General features: G+C 37.3%; 1 protein-coding gene, 1 long non-coding RNA gene and 1 other non-coding gene across 3 annotated transcripts in view; 2 read left to right on the forward strand and 1 right to left on the reverse strand.

The window, feature by feature from the left end:
* Positions 1–6,805, reverse strand: part of LOC131513639 (uncharacterized) — a 28,996-nt gene extending 22,191 nt beyond the window's left edge. The window contains exons 1-2 of the long non-coding RNA XR_009262681.1: positions 6,527–6,805; positions 79–217 (exon numbers count right to left, since the gene is read on the reverse strand). This is a non-coding gene — a long non-coding RNA (uncharacterized LOC131513639). The remainder of the gene's footprint in view (positions 1–78; positions 218–6,526) is intronic.
* LARS1 (leucyl-tRNA synthetase 1) overlaps positions 1–18,981 on the forward strand; it is a 79,226-nt gene that overhangs the window by 45,583 nt on the left and 14,662 nt on the right. The window contains exons 21-28 of the mRNA XM_058732754.1: positions 87–144; positions 2,127–2,190; positions 9,810–9,993; positions 11,736–11,826; positions 13,027–13,167; positions 14,228–14,368; positions 14,625–14,735; positions 18,574–18,684. Of these exons, the coding sequence (XP_058588737.1) occupies positions 87–144; positions 2,127–2,190; positions 9,810–9,993; positions 11,736–11,826; positions 13,027–13,167; positions 14,228–14,368; positions 14,625–14,735; positions 18,574–18,684 (901 nt within the window). The remainder of the gene's footprint in view (positions 1–86; positions 145–2,126; positions 2,191–9,809; positions 9,994–11,735; positions 11,827–13,026; positions 13,168–14,227; positions 14,369–14,624; positions 14,736–18,573; positions 18,685–18,981) is intronic.
* On the forward strand, positions 12,783–12,855 carry TRNAK-CUU (transfer RNA lysine (anticodon CUU)). The gene has a single exon. It is a non-coding gene; the product is annotated as a tRNA-Lys (tRNA).

Below are 18,981 nucleotides of genomic sequence, written 5' to 3' on the forward strand. Positions count from 1 at the left end.
GATCTTTTAGCATTTACCTCAACTTTTTAAGCTTACACTAGAATGTTTATGTTGTATTTTCTGTCTTTGAACATTTACCTGTAAAGTGACAAATGGCCTGCAGCTGTGAGAGCAAATGGACATCTCCTCCTCAACTCTGAGAAAGTAAGTAAGGCTTTTGGCCTCTCGAAAGTTTAAAATTCTGCAGAAAACTTTTCAGATACAGGAAGTTGTATTTCTTAAAGAAATAAAGAGTATAAAAATCAGAGAGTTAGTCTTCCATTTAAAATATATAGGACTTCCAGCATAAATTAGGGAGTAGAGTGAATAGTATTAACTGAGGGGAAGGAGTGGGAAAATTTGTTATGTTATGTTTTGTTATGTTACATTATGATATGTTAGAGAGAAGGAGAGAGAACATGAGCAGGGAAGAGAGGCAGAGGGAGGGAGAGAGAGAGAGAATCTTAAACGCTTAAGCAGGCTCCACGCTCAGCATGGTACCTGATGCGGGGCTGCATCCCATGACCCAACTGGGATCATGATCTGAGACAAAATCAAGAGTTGGGTACTCAACCGACTGAGCCACTCAGGTGCCCCAAAACTTACTTATTTTAACATTTGTGGTTAGAATGACAGAAGGTAACACAAATTGTGACTAGAGGAGAGAGAGATAGATAAGAAACATAAAGATCCTAGCATTGTGACCCTAGAATATCTTTCTCATTAAGTTGAGAAGATCATTTGGTGGGATTTGTTTTATACTATGACCAGCCACTGAATTATAATAATAGAATTTTGGAATTGCTAGGATTCTTAACAGTCATGTAATGTTTCTTCCCAGGCAATGTAATATTTCTGTTTATACTAGTACTGCTTCCAGTATTGTTAAAACTCTTAGTATATATGATTTTCAATAGGCTATGTAAGACTTTATGTCTCATTAATCAATATCTTCAACAGGAGGTTATGCAAACCTCATAACCAAGCCCTTGTTTGCTCTTGTGATGCTTTTGTGCACATTAGAAAGGGGTACCCCTCCTCAACCAAACCTGAAATTAAGTTACTATGTTATTTCTTAATAATGACAATTGTAGCAAGTTGGATTTGTTACAGTTAGTGAATTTTGCTGCTCCTTTTGGAATATTAATGGTAAAACAGTATTCTTTGCTATAAATATCTGTCATAATGAGAATAGACATACATTTAAACAAATAATAGATGGTCTGAATTGCAAAATGAAACATCATTTAACCAGTGTTCTAATATTGAAAGGGAATAAAAAAGTTCATTTAAAATAATCTCTATATTAGACCGAAAAACAGCTCTTTGATTAGAAACATGGGCTATTGGATGCGCCTGGCTGGCTTAGTTGGTAAAGCATGTGACCCTTAATCTCAGGGTTATGAATTCAATCCTCATATTGGATGTGGAGCCTACTAAAAAAAAAAAAAAAAAGCATGGGCTATTTATAGAGTTTGTTAGATCAACAAGGACTTTTGATTCTTAAATTCATTTTTACTTTGTAAGTCAAAGTGACACTATGTATGTCATATATTTATATGTATGTATATATGTGTATATATGTATATGAATGTAAATTGTGGTATATCATGACATTCTCTTTGGTCTCAACATTGTTGTACTCTACACTGTACTGAATTTCTTAGAACTAGATACTTTATTGCCATGTAGCATAAAACTGGATAATCACCTCTGTTTGGTATCAGAAAGTTATGATAAAGATATAACATTCTTAAATAGTAAAGATTGATAGGCTGTGCACAGTGCCTCCTTTGATGTGGTGCCCTCAGGTAGAGCACAGCTTGAACAAACAATTATTGTGACGCCGTTGACAGGAAGTTCCCCAAAAGCCTAACTCTGACCTCATACACTAGTCCTTTCATTTCTGAAGGAGTCTAATTGCTGTAAAGCTCTTCTTTATAACCAGCTGAAATGAAGTCACTTAGTAACCGGACTTTAGTTTCTATGTCTGGAAAATTAGTGCAAGGTATCTTTTCCATTCCCTCTTTGTAATATTTTTTGTCTGTGTTTATCTGATTGTGGCTAACCCATGTATTTTGATTTGGCTGATTTGGTTTATTTTACTTATATGCTTAATAATGCCTGGTCATTGACTTTTATTTCAGATGTCAAAATCCACAGGCAACTTCCTCACTTTGACCCAAGCTATCGACAAATTTTCAGCGGATGGTGAGTATGCTTTTTTATTATTGCTATTATATAGGGTCTGATTCTCTTCAGATTATAGAAAACAAGTTAAAATTGTTTCAGTTTTACTGCCCCTTTTTTTTTTTTTTTTTTGCTTTTACAGTAGTTTAAAATACTCGTGTTTTCTTTGTGTACAAGCAATGTAATATTTAAAATGTAAGAATTGCTGACATGATCTTTTTAGGAACAGATTTGAACTAATAAGACTATTAGAGTCTTTTTTAAAAAAGAAACTCACTGTAATTGCTACCCGGCTTGCTTCTAATTTCTTACTGCTTGAAAGATGAAAGAATCGGTTTGTAGAGATGTTGACTGTGAAGCTTTTCCAAAGTATTTGCTTCGTACTTGATATAAATATGGGTCACTTAAACCTGGGAGCACTCATTTTTTAGAACAGTCTTTTCTCCTTGGCGTCAGTACTGTTCCATTTGATCATTACTTTGTCAAGGGAAGACATGCACTGTGTAACCTGAAGGAACCATTCATTACTTTGGTCATCATGGCACTTGTTTCTTCTCATTATGGCTAGCACAGTTTGAGGCCATACCGATGGGAATGGAAAGAACTAACCTAACTAACTTGGAGAAACATTGCTTTGACTGGACACTGTAAACTAAAAAGAACTGCACATCAGTACTGTAATTGGTAAGACTATTTCTTGCGTGAGGTATAGGTTAGCAGTGAGTGCTGGGATTGAACAAATATATCTATTGTAGATGAGAGCTCACTGTCAAAGAAGATGGAAATAATAAAGGGGGAATGCTAGAAGGCACCCTGTGGTGTTGGATTGGAATTGGCAATATCTAATGGTTTTAATTTTATATATAGATAGATTAATGCAAAAATTAACTTTGGTGTGTGCAGTGGGTTAGTGCATGTGCACACATTTCCCTAGCTGTGTGTGCCAAGAGGGCTTATGAGCAGTGACACCCCAGTGGCAGACGCACACCTGGCATTCAGATCTTGGTTTCTAACTACAGTTTTCTGATAAGTGGAACTGGGGTGCCTAGGAGAAGTGACCGATTTGCAGGCTGGAGTAGGGAAAATAACAAGATGAGCATGGAACACATTGTTCCAGAAAGTAAGGGAATGTTTCAATAAGGATGGGGACATTTGAAGGGCACACAGGTACTGAAGACAGAAGGTGGCAGCAGAGTAGGAGGATTCTCACTTGCCTTGTCCCATGAATACAGCTAAATAACTATCAGATCATCTTAAATAGCCCACAAATCTCTATGAAGACTGGCAGAACACACTCTACAACTAAAGATAGAGAAGGGGCCATATTGAAGAAGGTAGGAAGTGTGGAGACATGGTTTGGGAAAGAAACAGATCATGACCGCTGTTGGGGAGAGGGAGCTGCAGTCGTGGAAAAGAACAAGACACAAACTAGCACACAGGGGAGCACATGGGGAAAACAAATCTCTATAGCAAAGGGCTTGGAAAGCGAGAGAGCCTCAATTTTTGAGTACTTGTATCCAGTGGGGCTTAATTAAAGTTTGGAGTTTTAAAGGTCACTGTGCTTGGCTCTGGAATAGCCTGGAGGACACTGGGGCTGTGTTTGGAGAGAAGGCAAGCAAACATCATGCAGACATATGGCAGGGAAACAGTGATCTGAAGAGCACCCGGGACACACAGTGGAGAAGTTAGTTGCTCATCTCATAGCATGTTCCGGAGTGGCAGCATTCACAGAGGGACCCCTCCAGGAACAAAGGAATTGGCAGGTGCCATTCCCTTCCTCATCCTTCAGCATAAACACAGGGCCGCCAGTAGGAACTAGTGCAGTGCTGATACTTGCCACCTAACTTGCTTACATCAAGCCCCACCACTCTGCATTTTGGTGGAACCACACCTCCTGGTTATGCTTGCCTCAGTCCCAGTGCAGCAGGTCCCCTTCCCCAGAAGACTGGCTCAAACCCCTGCCCACACCATGTCTCTCGAACTGAGAATTTTATGAGGCCTTAGTGCTGGCAGCACCAGGTTTCATTTCACAAGCAGACCAGAGCACACCTAGTTTAAGTGCACCACATTCAGGGACCAAACACTGCTCATAACAGGCAAAGAGAGCATCTGTAGATGACTGGACTGAAAGATAAAGCAGCCAGGAAAAACAGCAGAGCACACGCAGCATATATTGGAGATATTCCTGGGAGCAGCAGGTCCTGGGGAAATGGGGATATTACACAGTAGGATACTATAGGCTTTTCTTCATAAAGCCTTTACCTTCACGAACAGGAGACATTAGCTGACTTTCCTAATGCACAGAAACAGGCACAGAGACTTGGACAAAATGAGAAGACATAATTTGTCCCAAATGAAAGAATGAGACAAGGCCATGGCTGGAGATCTAAGCGAAACAGATATAAATAACATGCCTGATTAAGAATTTAAAGCACCGATCATAAGGATACTCACTGGATTTGAGAAAAGAGTAGAGAACATCATTGGGACCATCAACACAGAGATAAGGAATAACAGCAGAGATAATGGGCTCAGTAAACAAAGTGTGAAACACACTCGAAATGAACAGCAGGCTGGAAGAAGCAGAGGAATGAATTAATTACTAGATGACAGAGTAATAGAAAGTAATCAAACTGAACAAAAGAGAGAAAAAAGAATTCTGCAAAGTGAGAGTAGACTTAAGGAACTCAGTGACTCCATCAAACATAGTAACAATCGTATTATAGAGTCCCAGAAGAAGAGAGAAAAGCAGGCAGAGAATATATTTGAAGACATAATAGCTGAAAACTTACCTAATCTGGAGAAGGAAACAGATAGCCAGATCTAGGAAACACAGAGAACCTCCAACAAAATTAACAAAAGCAGACCCATTCCAAGACATATTGTAGTTAAAATGGCAAAATATAGTGATAAGGAAAAAATATTAAAAGCATCAAGACAAGGGGTGCCTGGGTGGGTCATTTGGTTAAGCGTCCCACTCTTGATTTTGATTCGTGTCCTGATCTCATGGTTTGTGGGTTCGAGCCCTGCATTGGGCTCTGTGCTGATATGCAGAGCCTGCTTGGGATTCTCTTTCTGCTTTCTCTGCCTTTCCCCTGCTCATGTTCTCTCTCTCTCTCTCTCTCTCTCTCAAAAATAAATAAATAAACATTAAAAAACAGCAAGACAAAAGAAGATGGTTACATACAAAGGAAACCCCATAAGTTGATCAACAGATTTTTTAGCAGAAACTTTCCAAGCTAGAAAGGAGTGACATGATATATTCAAAGTGCTAAATGGGAAAAACCTGCAGCCAAGAATACTCTGTCCATCAAGGCTATCACTCAGAATTGAAGAATAGATAAAGAGCTTTCCAGACAAAAACTAAAGGAGTTCATGACTAGTAAACCAGCCCTGTAAGAAATATTAGAGGACTCTGAGTGGAAAGGAAAGACCAAAAATGACAGTATGGGGGCAGCAAACACAAAAGCAATAAAAAATGAATATATCTGTAAAAAAAACAGTCAAGGAATTCACAAAATAAAAGGATGTAAAACATCATATACCTAAAACATGGGGAGGGATGGAAGTAAAGAATGGGTTTAAACTTAAATGACCATCAACTTAATACAATACAGACCATGATATGCATAAGATGTTATGTATAAATCTAATGGTAACCACAAATAGAATACTAATAAATATACAAAGAATGAAGAGAAAGAAATCAAAATATATCACTAAAGGAAACCAACAAACCATGAAAGAGAGTAAGATAAGAAACGATCAGAAAATTTTCAGAAACAACACAAAACAAGTAATAAAATGACAAGAAATACATATCTATCAATAATTACTTTGAATGTAAATGGACTACACACTCCAATCAAAAGATGCCACATGACATAATGAATAAAAACAGCAAGAGCCATTTATATGCTGCCTACAAGAAACTCATTTTTTTTAAGATTCTATTTTTAAATAATCTCTACACTGAAGGTGGGGCCCCAAATCACAAACCTGATATCAAGAGCTGCACGCTCCACTGACTGAGCCAGCCAGGCACCCCCTACAAGAGACTCATTTTAGACTTAAAGGCACCTGCAGATTGAAAGTAAGGGGATAGAGAAACATGTCTTGCAAATGGATGTCAGAAGAAAGCCAGAGTAGCAGTACTTATATTGGACAAAATAGACTGTAAAACAAAGACTATAACAAAAGGTAAAGAAGGACACTGTGCAATAATAAAGGGGACAGTCCAACAGGAAGATATAACCATTATATCTGCACCCAAATACATAAAACAGTTAATGGCAAACATAAAGGAACTGATCGATAATAATACAGTAATAGTAGCGGACTTTAACACCTCACTTACATTAATGAACAGGTCATCTAAACAGAAAATCAACCAGGAAACAATGGCTTTGAATGACACACTGGACCAGATGGATTTAACAGATATATTTAGAACATTCCTTTGTAAAACAGCACAATACACATTCTTTTCAAGTGCACGTGGAACATTTTCTAGAATGGATCACATATTACGCCACAAAACAAGCCTTAACAAATTTAAAAAGATCCAAGTCGTAACACGCATCTTTTCTGATCACAACATTATGAAATTAGAAGTTAACCACAAGAAAAAATCTGGAAAGACCACAAATACATGGTGATTAAATACCATGCTATTAAACTTGGAATGGGCCCTGGGGTGCCTGCGTGGCTCAGTCAGTTAAGTGTCCCACTCTCCATTTTGGCTCAGGTCATGATCTCACAGTTCTTGGGTTTGAGCACCACATTGGGCTCTGCACTGACAGTTTGGAGCCTGCTTGAGATTCTCTCTCTGCCCCTCCCCACACCTCTTTCTCAAAATAAATAAACCTAAAAAACAAAAAAACAAAAAACCCCCAAAACATTGAATAGACCAACCAGGAAATAAAAGGAGAAATAAAAAAGTACATGGAAACAAATGAAAATGGAAATAGGATGGTCCAAAACCTTTGGGACACAGTGAAAGCAGTTCTGAGAGAAGTTTATAACAATCCAGTTCTACCTCAAGAAGCAAAAAAAAATCTCAAACAATCTAACATTACACCTAAAGGAGCTAAACAAAGAGCAAGAAGCAAAACCTAAAACCAGCAGAGGTTAGGAAGTAATAAAGATCAGAGTAGAAATAAATGATATAGAAACTAAAACAAAAACAAAAACCCCAGTGAAACAGATCAATGAAACTAGGAGCTAGTTCTTGGAAAAAAATCAATAAAATTGATAAACTTCTAAGTAGACTCATCAAGAAAAAAAGAGAAAGGACCCAAATAAATAAAATCATAAATGAGAGAGGAGAAATAACAAACACCACAGAAATACAAACAATTAGAATATTATGCAAAACTATATGCCAACAAATTAGGCAACCTAGAAGAAATGGATAAATTTCTAGAAACATATAACCTCCAAAAGCTGAAACAGGAAGAAATAGAATATTTGAACAGACTGATTACCAGCAAAGAAATTGAATCAGTAATCAAAACACTCCCAAAAAATAAAAGTCCAGAACCAGATGTCTTCAGGGGCGAATTTTACCAAACATTTATTTATTCAAAGATTTTATTTTATTAAAAAAAAAATGTTTATTCATTTTGAGGGAGAGCGCAAGTGGGGGAGGGGCAGGGAAAGCAGGGGAGGAGCAGAGAAAGGGAGGGAGAGAGGGAAAATCCCAAGCAGGCTCTGTGCTGTGAGCACGGAGCCTGATGTAGGGCCCAGTCTCAGAAACGTGAGATCATGACCTGAGCTGAAATCATGAGTTAGATGGACGCTTAACCAACTGAGCGACCCAGGTACCCCACCAAGATATTTTTTAATCACAAAAGGAAAAACGATTAAGTCTATAGTGGAGAAAAGTCAGCAGACAGTCAGTGATGAAAGCTTGCAACACCAGTAAAAAGTCGTATCAGTATCTTGCACCTCCCTGATAGTGATGCACTGAGAAGACACATAACATCGCTTCTGCCAGAGGTGTATAAGCTCAGTCTAATCATGAGAAAACATCAGACAAACCAAGTTGAGAGAAATTCTATTAAGTAACTGATGAGTACTCATCAAAAATGTCAGGGTCATGAAAGACAAAGACTAAGAAACTGTCACAGATATGAGGAGACCAAGGAGGTAAAATGATTAAATGCAATGTGTTTTTCCAGATTGGATCCTGCAGCAGAAATAGAATATTAGAAGAAAAACTGGTGAAATTTGAATAAGATCTGTAGTTTCGTTAATACTATCATACTAATGTTAACTTCCTGGGTTTGAAACTATGGTTAGGTAGGTTATTAATGTTAGGGGAGCCTGTTAAATGTCTAATGTTTATGTCTATTCTCTTGCACCTTTTCTTTAAGTGTAAAATTATTTGAAATAAAAAGTTAAAAGTTTAGAGCTTCTTGTGTATTATAATGTATATTTAATGCTTACATAACTCAATGTGACATGTTCTCATCTCCCTTGTAGGCATAGATGGTAGAAAGCAATACCTACTCTTCTGAACTTGTACTTTTTCTCTTAATTGTTCATATTTGAGATCATTCCATATAGATACATATTGAGTTTCCTCACTCTTTTGCAGCATTATAGTATTCCATTGTACAAGGATATCCTGTAACTTAATTAGGCTGTTATTAATGTTTTTTTTTTTTTTCAATATTTTAGCATAAAGATTCTGGTTGGAAAGCAAAATTTTGTTAGAAAGCTTAGAAGAATCGCTTTTAGAAATAAGAAATTAAATATATTTTTGTACATGGAAGGCACCAGTGTATGTACTCATGCATTAAAATATAGTGTTTTGCTCCCTCTAAATGAGGCTTAGATGCTGATAGGAATCCCTATTGCCAGTTTATCATTTTTTTCCCCTGCTTCATTAAAGACCACTTCATCTCATTAACTCAGCATGCCTGAGAAAAAACAGCTATTGATGCTAAGTGTATGCAAATAAATACATGTGATTCAAATATTTGAACAACATTGTGGATCCTACTTTTGGTGATTTTTATTTTTGTTTTAGATCCATGGCAATCCTTTATTATTTTTTAAATTTTTTATATTTTTTTAATTTTATAAAGTTTTTTTATAAAGAGAGAGAGAGAGAGAGAGAGGGCACAATCAGGGAAGGGGCAGAGAGAGGAGAGAGAATCCCAAGTAGGCTCTGCACTGTGAGCCAAGAGCCCGATGTGGGGCTTGATCTCACAAACTATGAGATCATGACCTGAGCTGAAATCAACACCTGGAAGCTTAACCGACTGAGCCACCCAGGCGTCCCCATGCAGTCCTTTAAAGCATCTGCTATTTCTTAATTTATATGTAGGTTTGCAGTATACCGAATTGGATACATTGTTGATATTTAGTAACCATATTTTGTTTTTAAATTATTTTTTAAAAGTCTATTTATTTACTTTGAGAGAGAGACACACACAGAGCGTGAGCATGGGAGGGGCAGAGAGAGAGAATCCCAAGCCCCGCTTGAGGCTCAGTCTCAGGAACAGCAAGATCACGACTGGAGCCAAAGTCAAGAGTCAGACGCTTAAGTGGCTGAGTCACCCAGGTCCTCACCAACCACATTTTAAAATCATCAGTGATCTTCCTTCTTTTTCTTTTTCCTCCTCCTGCAGGAATGCGTTTGGCTCTGGCTGATGCTGGTGATACTGTTGAAGATGCTAACTTTGTGGAAGCCATGGCAGATGCAGGTATTCTCCGTCTGTACACCTGGGTAGAGTGGGTAAAAGAAATGGTTGCCAACTGGGACAGCCTCCGAAGTGGGCCTGCCAGCACCTTCAATGATAGAGTTTTCGCCAGGTAATTTGTGGACTCTGGCCACTTTGTACTTCAGAGTTGCTTAGTCCTTGTGCATTTTTAAGTTTTCTTTTTTTTTCCTCTCCTAAAATAAATTAGATGCTAATAATAGCTACTATTCACTGAAAGCTTACTTGTTCTAGGTACTCTGCTAAGCTCTTCACATCCATTATCTGATTTTACCCTCACAGCAACCTTATGTGATAAAGATATTACTAGCTCTATTTTAAAGAAATCGAAGCTTAGAAAAATTAAGTATTTTATTAAGTGCCTCAACACTAATAGTTTCAGATGGAGGATATGAATTTGCTTCTTTCTCCAGAGCTCATTCTCATTACCATTTTACCATGCTGTCTTGGCATTAGAGTAGGACAGAATGGTTAAATGAAAAGTAGATTAAAACGGTAAGAGAATGTCATTTTTTTTTTTTCTTTGTAAAAGCATTTATCATCATCTTTGCATCAGGAGCCATCTTAAGAACTGGTGTTACAAAGTTGAATAGGACTCGACCCTTCACTGTAGTCTAGCAGGAGAAGAAAACACATATCCAACACATTACAAGTGCGATAATATAGATAGAGGGAATTCAGAGGAGATGGCTTGTGAGTTCTGGGTTTCTTGAAAACTATATGGATTTTTACAGAGAGGAGAAAGCCATGGAGAGCGTGGTATTTATGTGAAGCACCATATATGGGGGGAGAGTAGAAGATCAAACAAGTTGGGGCCAGATTAGGCTAAATTAAGAAGGGCCATAGGTATGGGAATGCAAGCTGGTGCATCCACTCTGGAAAACAGTATGGAGGTTCCTCAAAAAACTAAGAAATAGAATTACCCTACAACCCAGCAATTATACTACTAGGCATTTATCCAAGGGATACAGGTGTGCTGTTTTGAAGGGACACATGCACCCCCCTGTTTATAGCAGCACTATCGACAATAGCCAAAGTATGGAAAGAGTCCGAATGTCCATCAATGGATGAATGGATAAAGAAGATGTGGTATATCTATACAATGGAGTATGACTCGGCAATCAAAAAGAATGAAATCTTGCCATTTGCAACTACGTGGATGGAACTGGAGGGTATTATGCTAAGTGAAATTAGTCAGAGAAAGACAAAAGTCTTTTTTCACTCATATGAGGACTTTAGGAGACAAAACAGATGAACATAAGGGAAGGGAAACAAAAATAATATAAAAACAGGGAGGGGGACAAAACAGAAGAGACTCATAAATATGGAGAACAAACTGAGGGTTATGGGAGGGGTTGTGGGAGGGGGGATGGGCTAAAGGGGTAAGGTGCACTAAGGAATCTACTCCTGAAATCACTGTTGCACTATATGCTAACTAATTTGGGTGTAAATTAAAAAAAAATAAAACAAGTTAATAAAAAAAAAATAATTACACAAAAGTCAAAAAAAAAAAAAAAAAGGAGGGCCATAGGTAGCATGAGAAAAATTTTAACAGCCAATGTTGTTTAAAATGCAGCAAGTAAATCCGACTAGCTCCTTTGTTAAGCTGTTTTCATATTGTATTTTGGGGTTCATGATAAAGTTTCCATCAAGAAATTGTTAAACAAGGCCATCGCTAACTGTTGTTAACTGGTTTTGTGGTTGAGTGGTCTTAAATGTTTCAGGCGTTCTCATTATACTGCTTATTAGTATATGCAGCAGTTATTTATATTTTTGTGTGCTTGCATTTAAAATATGTCATTTAAACTCAGTCATCTTTTTTCCCCTATTCAATAGTGAGATGAATGCAGGAATTATAAAAACAGATCAAAATTATGAAAAGATGATGTTTAAAGAAGCTTTGAAAACAGGGTTTTTTGAATTTCAGGTAGGCCTTTCTTTTAGTAGCTGTAAGCTGTGTTAGTATGAATATGATGTATTTCACCCTTTTTCCCTCCTGCTATAACATAATAACTAAAGTAGAGATTGACGGGGTGCCTGCGTGGCTCAGTCAAATGCATCTGACTTTGGCTCAGGTCATGATCTCACAGTTCATGAGTTCGAACCCCATGTCGGACTCTTGTGCTGACAGCTCAGAGTCTGGAGCCTTTTTCGGATTCTGTGTCTCCCTCTCTCTCTGTCCCTCCCCTGTTCACGCTCTGTCTCTCTCTCTCTCTCTGTCTCTCAAAAATGAATGAATGAAGAGAGACTGAAATTGTTCCCAAGCAGTTTTTAAATTCCTAAGTAATTGTGATTTTAAATATTTCTCTTTGATATTCTTTCGGTTGTGTTCATGTAATATAAGTATTTCTGTTTCTAGTAGAGCTGTGAGTTAAGAGGTTAAGTCTAAAAACCAGCCACATTTTGCAGGAGAACATTTTAAATTGATAAAACATAAAGGCAAAATTGTAACTAATTGCCATTGGTTTGAAAACAAGCGTGTTCTGATATTTTCCACAAGGTGTCAGTATTTCCTCAAGTTTGGCAGTTCAAGTGCTTAAAGTAAAAATGTAGGTTTCCTCAATCAATTTTGTAAAATATCACATTGGGATTTATGTAACTTGCTTTTCATAGATGTGGTTAAATAAGGATAAGTGCTGAACATAGCAGTGTGTCGTATTTATAGCCATTTTTGATACTTAATATCTTTCTTATAGGCTATTCAGAACATCGTCAGCCCTTAATATGCAGTTTAAATTGTGCAGCCTTTATGTCTGTTAATGTATTTTTAAAATGTCTTAAAAAATTTTTTTTGAGAATCATTAATATAAAACCATAATATTTTTTGACAATGATTGGTACACATTTAATTGCAAGGTGTTAGAAATGTAGTAAAACTGGGGTGCCTGGCTGGCTCAGTTGGTAGAGCTTGTGACTCTTGATCTCAGGGTCGTGGGTTTGAACCCCACATTGGGTGTAGAGATTTCTTTAAAAAAATGAAGTGAAACTTTTATGAAAATTCATTATGGAATTTGGAAAGACTAAAAGCTTAAAAATGCATTAAAATAGAGGTACTGCATTTTTTCTTTTATTGTTTTTTTTTAACGAAGTATGGGGAGAAAATGATAAATAATTTCAAATTTTGTAGGCTGCCAAAGATAAATACCGTGAATTAGCCATCGAAGGGATGCACAGAGACCTCGTGTTCCGCTTTATTGAAGTTCAGACCCTTCTCTTGGCTCCATTCTGTCCACATCTCTGTGAGCACATCTGGACACTCCTGGGAAAGGTATCTGTATACATTTAAGATTTGGGCAATTTTGATTTGGCCCTTATTAAATAAATACAGAATAATGTTACTTAAGAGGAGAAGACTGAAAAAGAATATTTCAAGGCTAATGTTGGACTCATCATCTCATAATCATTATAGCAAATTAAACCCAAGCTACCTTCTGTTTAGACAAATACATCATATATGTGCCTTTATTTATATACACGCAGTGTGTATATTTTAGAAACATGGGACTACGCATCTTATCACCTAATTCTTGTTAGGAAATTCTTGTTATCACCTAATTCTTGTTAGGAAAATACATTTTAATATATTTTAAAAATACATTTAATTTGAATACATAGATAACTAATTCTGTTTTTTCCTACTGTTAAAAGGTGAAAATCCTGAGAAATATATATAAATGACTGTTATGAGCAGCTTTTAACAAGGTGGAAGTGTCTCTTTGCATAAATATTTTTGTTTTATATAAAATTTCTGGCATATGTAGGGCTGCGTATTTAGGGCTTTATATTAGCATCCTTACTTACTGTGAAGGTAAATTCAATTATTTCTCCTAGGCTTGCAGATAAACCGATTGGATGGTTTAATAATTCCTTTTCAACTTTATGAGCCAAACTCCTTTGTATTTTTCTAATGCATGAACAATGCAAAAATGTGCTCATGATATATATCCTGAATAGCCATGCTTTCAAAACTGGATGTATTAATAGGATAAAAACTGAGAGTTTGTATAATTTATGTAATAAAGATTAAATTTAGGCAAATTAGCATTACATAATTTTCTTTGAAAGTGAGCATCTGTGTGTGGGTATTAATACGCTTGTACAAATGGAGGCTAATTAAGAATGTAGAGTCAGACTTCACAGCTTGAATTCTAGGGAACATTAGATCAGGGGCTGTGGAAGTGTGTTATGGGTAGTAAGATTTGAACTTTGAGCACGCGATTACAGATGGTAGCCTTGGTATGGAAATGTAATCAAGAACCATAAAATAGTTGTGTTGTTTAATCCCACTGAACTGTTTTTTTTTTTGTTTTTTTGTTTTTTTCTTAAAGCCTGACTCAATTATGAATGCTTCATGGCCTCTGGCGGGTCCTGTGGATGAAGCCTTAATACGTTCCTCACAGTATCTCATGGAAGTAGCACATGACCTTAGATTGCGACTCAAGAACTATATGATGCCTGCTAAGGGGAAGGTGAAGTCATTTTTTTTTTTTTTTTTTAAAGATTGTTCTTTAAAAGTTATTAGTTCAGTAACATTTGCTATGAATGGAACTTAAGACAATTATTGTTCAAATGTGTCAGGATATCTTTACTGCCAAGTCCGTTTTGTAGTACGTGTGTGCTTGTTAACGTCCGAGGCAGTAGTGGTATGTACCAGGAGAGGGTTCTCTCATCTTTGATTTATACAAAAGTGATGAAATGTTGTCTTCACTTTCTTTTGCCCCGTAGAAGACTGACAAGCAACCGCCTCAGAAGCCTTCACATTGCACCATCTACGTGGCAAAGAGCTATCCTCCTTGGCAACATATCACCCTGTCAGTGCTCCGTAATCACTTTGAGGTGATGCTCTCTGCAGACTTTCCCCCTACATTGTTGGGTACTGCCTGTGCTGTTTTGTTTGGAGGGTGCTGACAATGTCCGGGAGAAGGAAGACGGGCGACTTTGTCTAGTTGTCTTTAGGCACGGAAAGTTTTTTGTTAGCCTTGCTGGCTCTTAAGTGGATCCTGAGGGAAAAGTTACTTTTTTTTTTTTTTTTTTTTTTTATCATTTCTGAAGCTTTCTTACAAAAACACATTGGATCTAGTCATATGTAATTAAAAGATAATGAGACTTTCTCATATGTGGTTAAAATTATGAAGCCAAAGGACTGAGTTTGCCTTTTGAGTTGATTGTGGCTTGAACCCTGGGATTCATGAAGCCTTAACTTAGTTATGTGTTTTTTTGTTTTTTTTTTTAATTTTTAATGTTTATTTTTGAGAGAGAGAGAGACAGAGTGTGAGCGGGAGAGGGTCAGAGAGAGAGAGAGAAAGACACAGAATCTGAAGAGGCTCCAGGCTCCGAGCCATCAGCATAGAGCCCAACATGGGGCTTGAACTCACAAGCTGTGAGATCATGACCTGAGCCGAAGTCGGATGCTCAACCGACTGAGCCACCCAGGCGTCCCGAGTTATGTTTTTAAAAAAATCTGAAGCTTGGCTCTTGAGTAATTTAAAACAGAGTGGTCAATTTGCTAATTACTCGTAGAAATGGAGAGCTCGTTGTTTTTGGCTCCGTCCGGTAAATAGCTATTAAATATGGTTGGCTCCGTCCGGTAAATAGCTATTAAATATGGTTGTCGAATTTAAAGGAAACTCAACACTTAACACTTAGTTCTAAGTTTCCCTAAAGAAAAAAGTTCATCTGTCTTTTTCTTTCACATTGGAAAAATAGAAACTAAGTATATGTTGTTGAAGTTTTGCTCAGGAACAGTTATTGATAGACACAGACTGTGAAGGTACACTTAAAGAAGAGACAAAATAGTGATTATGGCCAAAGCATAAAGCAGTAACATGAAGGGAAAATTCTTAGCTTTAATTTTTGAGAATTTTATTGAGCTTTTATTTCAGAAATTTCCATACTTAATTAAAAATTTGTAAAATTTGATGGAATGAGAAGAGCAAGTGTTTTTGTACTCCTTGTGAGCCTATTTTTATGGAGAGCTGCCTCTTCATTTGATTGTGTGTAATGGAAATAGAACGTGGTCTGTAGAATTGCTTGCAGATTTTGACTTACACTAACTAAAAAAGTAAAAGCCATTTTGGTAGGTAGAGAAATGAAATTGCACCCAGTGGGTTACATATTCATACCAGCATTTTCAAGGAGGCAGGAGGAGAGCCAAATACAGAATGTAATGTTGCAGATATTTAAAAATGCATCTTTTATTAAAAACTGCTATTCTTGGGGCGCCTGGGTGGCGCAGTCGGTTAAGCGTCCGACTTCAGCCAGGTCACTATCTCGCGGTCCGTGAGTTCGAGCCCCGCGTCAGGCTCTGGGCTGATGGCTCGGAGCCTGGAGCCTGTTTCCGATTCTGTGTCTCCCTCTCTCTCTGCCCCTCCCCCGTTCATGCTCTGTCTCTCTCTGTCCCAAAAATAAATAAAAAACGTTGAAAAAAAAAACTGCTATTCTTTGAGAGGTTAATATTTTTATGTAGTAATCAGTGACTAGATATCATATGGTTTCATCATCTTTGGGCATTATTTGGAATGGTCAGCTTTTTAAAAAATGTTTGCTTGTTTTCATCCAAAAGAGCTAAATGTTAGTTTTTATAATAAAGAAGGATGTCCTTATGTTGTATACGGTACCATTTTGATGACATAAGGGAAAGGAGTGTTTCGTATCCTCTTTTCTCTTCCGTACGTATTTTAAAACAGCACATTGACAAGTGGAGAAAGTTTTTTTCCCCCTGTACCTTAGTAAAGGTTAGAGTTGAAAGTAAATAGATTATCAGAAATTTTACTATACACTACTTTTCATTTAGATTCATTCCCAAACCTTGGTTTTGATGCCATGCTTTTAGAATAAGGAAAAAATAAGTCACCGAAAATTCTGAAAAGGCTACTCCCTTCATTTCTCATTCTGTAGAAGGGGCTACTTGTGTTTGCAGAAATGAAATGAAATTCAGACAGCACATTTGGGACTCTGCTTATTAGTGATATATGATATAGGCATTTATTTGTAAGTAGATAGAAATGATACTGTTTTTATTTTTATTTATTTATTTATTTATTTTTTCAATGTATGAAGTTTATTGTCAAATTGGTTTCCATACAACACCCAGTGCTCATCCCAAAAGGTGCCCTCCTCAATACCCATCACCCACCCTCGCCTCCCTCCCACCCCCCATCAACCCTCAGTTTGTTCTCAGTTTTTAAGAGTCTCTTATGCTTTGGCTCTCTCCCACTCTAACCTCTTTTTTTTTTGTCTTTCCTTCCCCTCCCCCATGGGTTTCTGTTAAGTTTCTCAGGATCCACATAAGAGTGAAAACATATGGTAGCTGTCTTTCTCTGTATGGCTTATTTCACTCAGCATCACACTCTCCAGTTCCATCCACGTTGCTACAAAGGGCCATATTTCATTCTTTCTCATTGCCACGTAGTACTCCGTTGTGTATATAAACCACAATTTCTTTATCCATTCATCAGTTGATGGACATTTAGGCTCTTTCCATAATTTGGCTATTGTTGAAAGTGCTGCTATAAACATTGGGGTACAAGTGCCCCTATGCATCAGTACTCCTGTGTCCCTTGGGTAAATTCCTAGCAGTGCTATTACTGGGTCATAGGTAGGTCTATTTTTAATTTTTTGAGGAACCTCCACACTGTTTTCCAGAGCAGCTACACCAGTTTGCATTCCCACCAACAGTGCAAGAGGGTTCCTGTTTCTCCACATCCTCTCCAGCATCTATAGTCTCCTGATTTGTTCATTTTGGCCACTCTGACTGGCATAAGGTGATATCTGAGTCCGATATTTGTCTGATATGTCATTTGCAAATATCTTTTCCCATTCCGTTGGTTGCCTTTTAATTTTGTTGGTTGTTTCCTTTGCTGTGCAGAAGCTTTTTATCTTCATAAGGTCCCAGTAGTTCGAAATGATACTATTTTTAAAGTTTAGTTAGAGAGAGAGAGAGAGAGAGAGAGAGAGAAAGAGAAAGAGATCAAGCATGGGAGCGTGCAGGCAGGGGAAGGGCAGAGAAAGAGGAAGAGAGGGAATCCCAAGCAGGCTCTGTGCTGTCAGTGTGAGAGATCACAACCTGAACCAAAATCAAGAGTCGGACGCTTAACTGAAATACTATTTTTAATAGGTTGATAGCCAATAGTATCAACAGGCATTCCTAAATGATAGTCTTTTTAATAGGTTGATAGCCAAGGATTTTATTTTTTTTTCACATTTGTGGTAACAATTTATAAGGAGTGTTGAAAAGCAGACATTATATAAATCTTGTATAATGGTTGTGCAGTTTTCATTTTGATATGACTAATGACATGTTTTTACAGGTTTGAAGACAAACAAGATCTTTATAAGACTATTTTGTTTTCTCACCAGATAAGATCTAAAGTTACAATCATGGAGGTGTTTTTAGTGTAAGGGAAAATTAAATATTCAACAGGATGCACCTATTTTCTTTGCCTTCCCAAAAAACATATATCCTTTAAATTTAGAGGGAATAGAAGACTCCCTTCCATATTATACATTCATGTTTCATTTCCCCATGATGCTTGGGGCTGCACCATTTTCTACTGTATTCTAACAGACTAGTAGAGGCCACCATTCTATGGCCGACTTCCTGCAGGTACATGTACTATTTCGCATTATTTAAAAAATACTTTTCTCCACGTTCCTCTCCAACCTATTTTTTTAGGGCAACAGCAGAAAATTGCCTGATAACAAAATCATTGCTAGCGAACTGGGCAGTTTGCCAGAATTGAAGAAATATATGAAGAAAGTGATGCCATTTGTTGCCATGATTAAGGTAAGCTGTGGACCTCATGTAGCAGTGACTATGTGAGTAATGGTTAGATGGTAGAAGGAAGGGGGAACTTTGAGTATAGTCTTTCCCAGGAAATCTGCTAAAATAGCACTTTTCAATCAGTGGTTGTGACAAATGAGCGATCATTTTGGGGGTTTATCTGTACAATTGCTGAGTATATGAAAATATGCATTGTGGAAGAAAAACTAGTTTAGAATTGTTACACTAAATGATTCTCTTCGTGTTCTACCTTCTTTTCTGTTTAGGGGGGAACCATATTGTTTCTGGCTTACATTAGGG

Source organism: Neofelis nebulosa, chromosome 1 (assembly GCF_028018385.1).
Source record: "Neofelis nebulosa isolate mNeoNeb1 chromosome 1, mNeoNeb1.pri, whole genome shotgun sequence".
In the NCBI taxonomy this organism is placed as follows: Eukaryota; Metazoa; Chordata; class Mammalia; order Carnivora; family Felidae; genus Neofelis; species Neofelis nebulosa.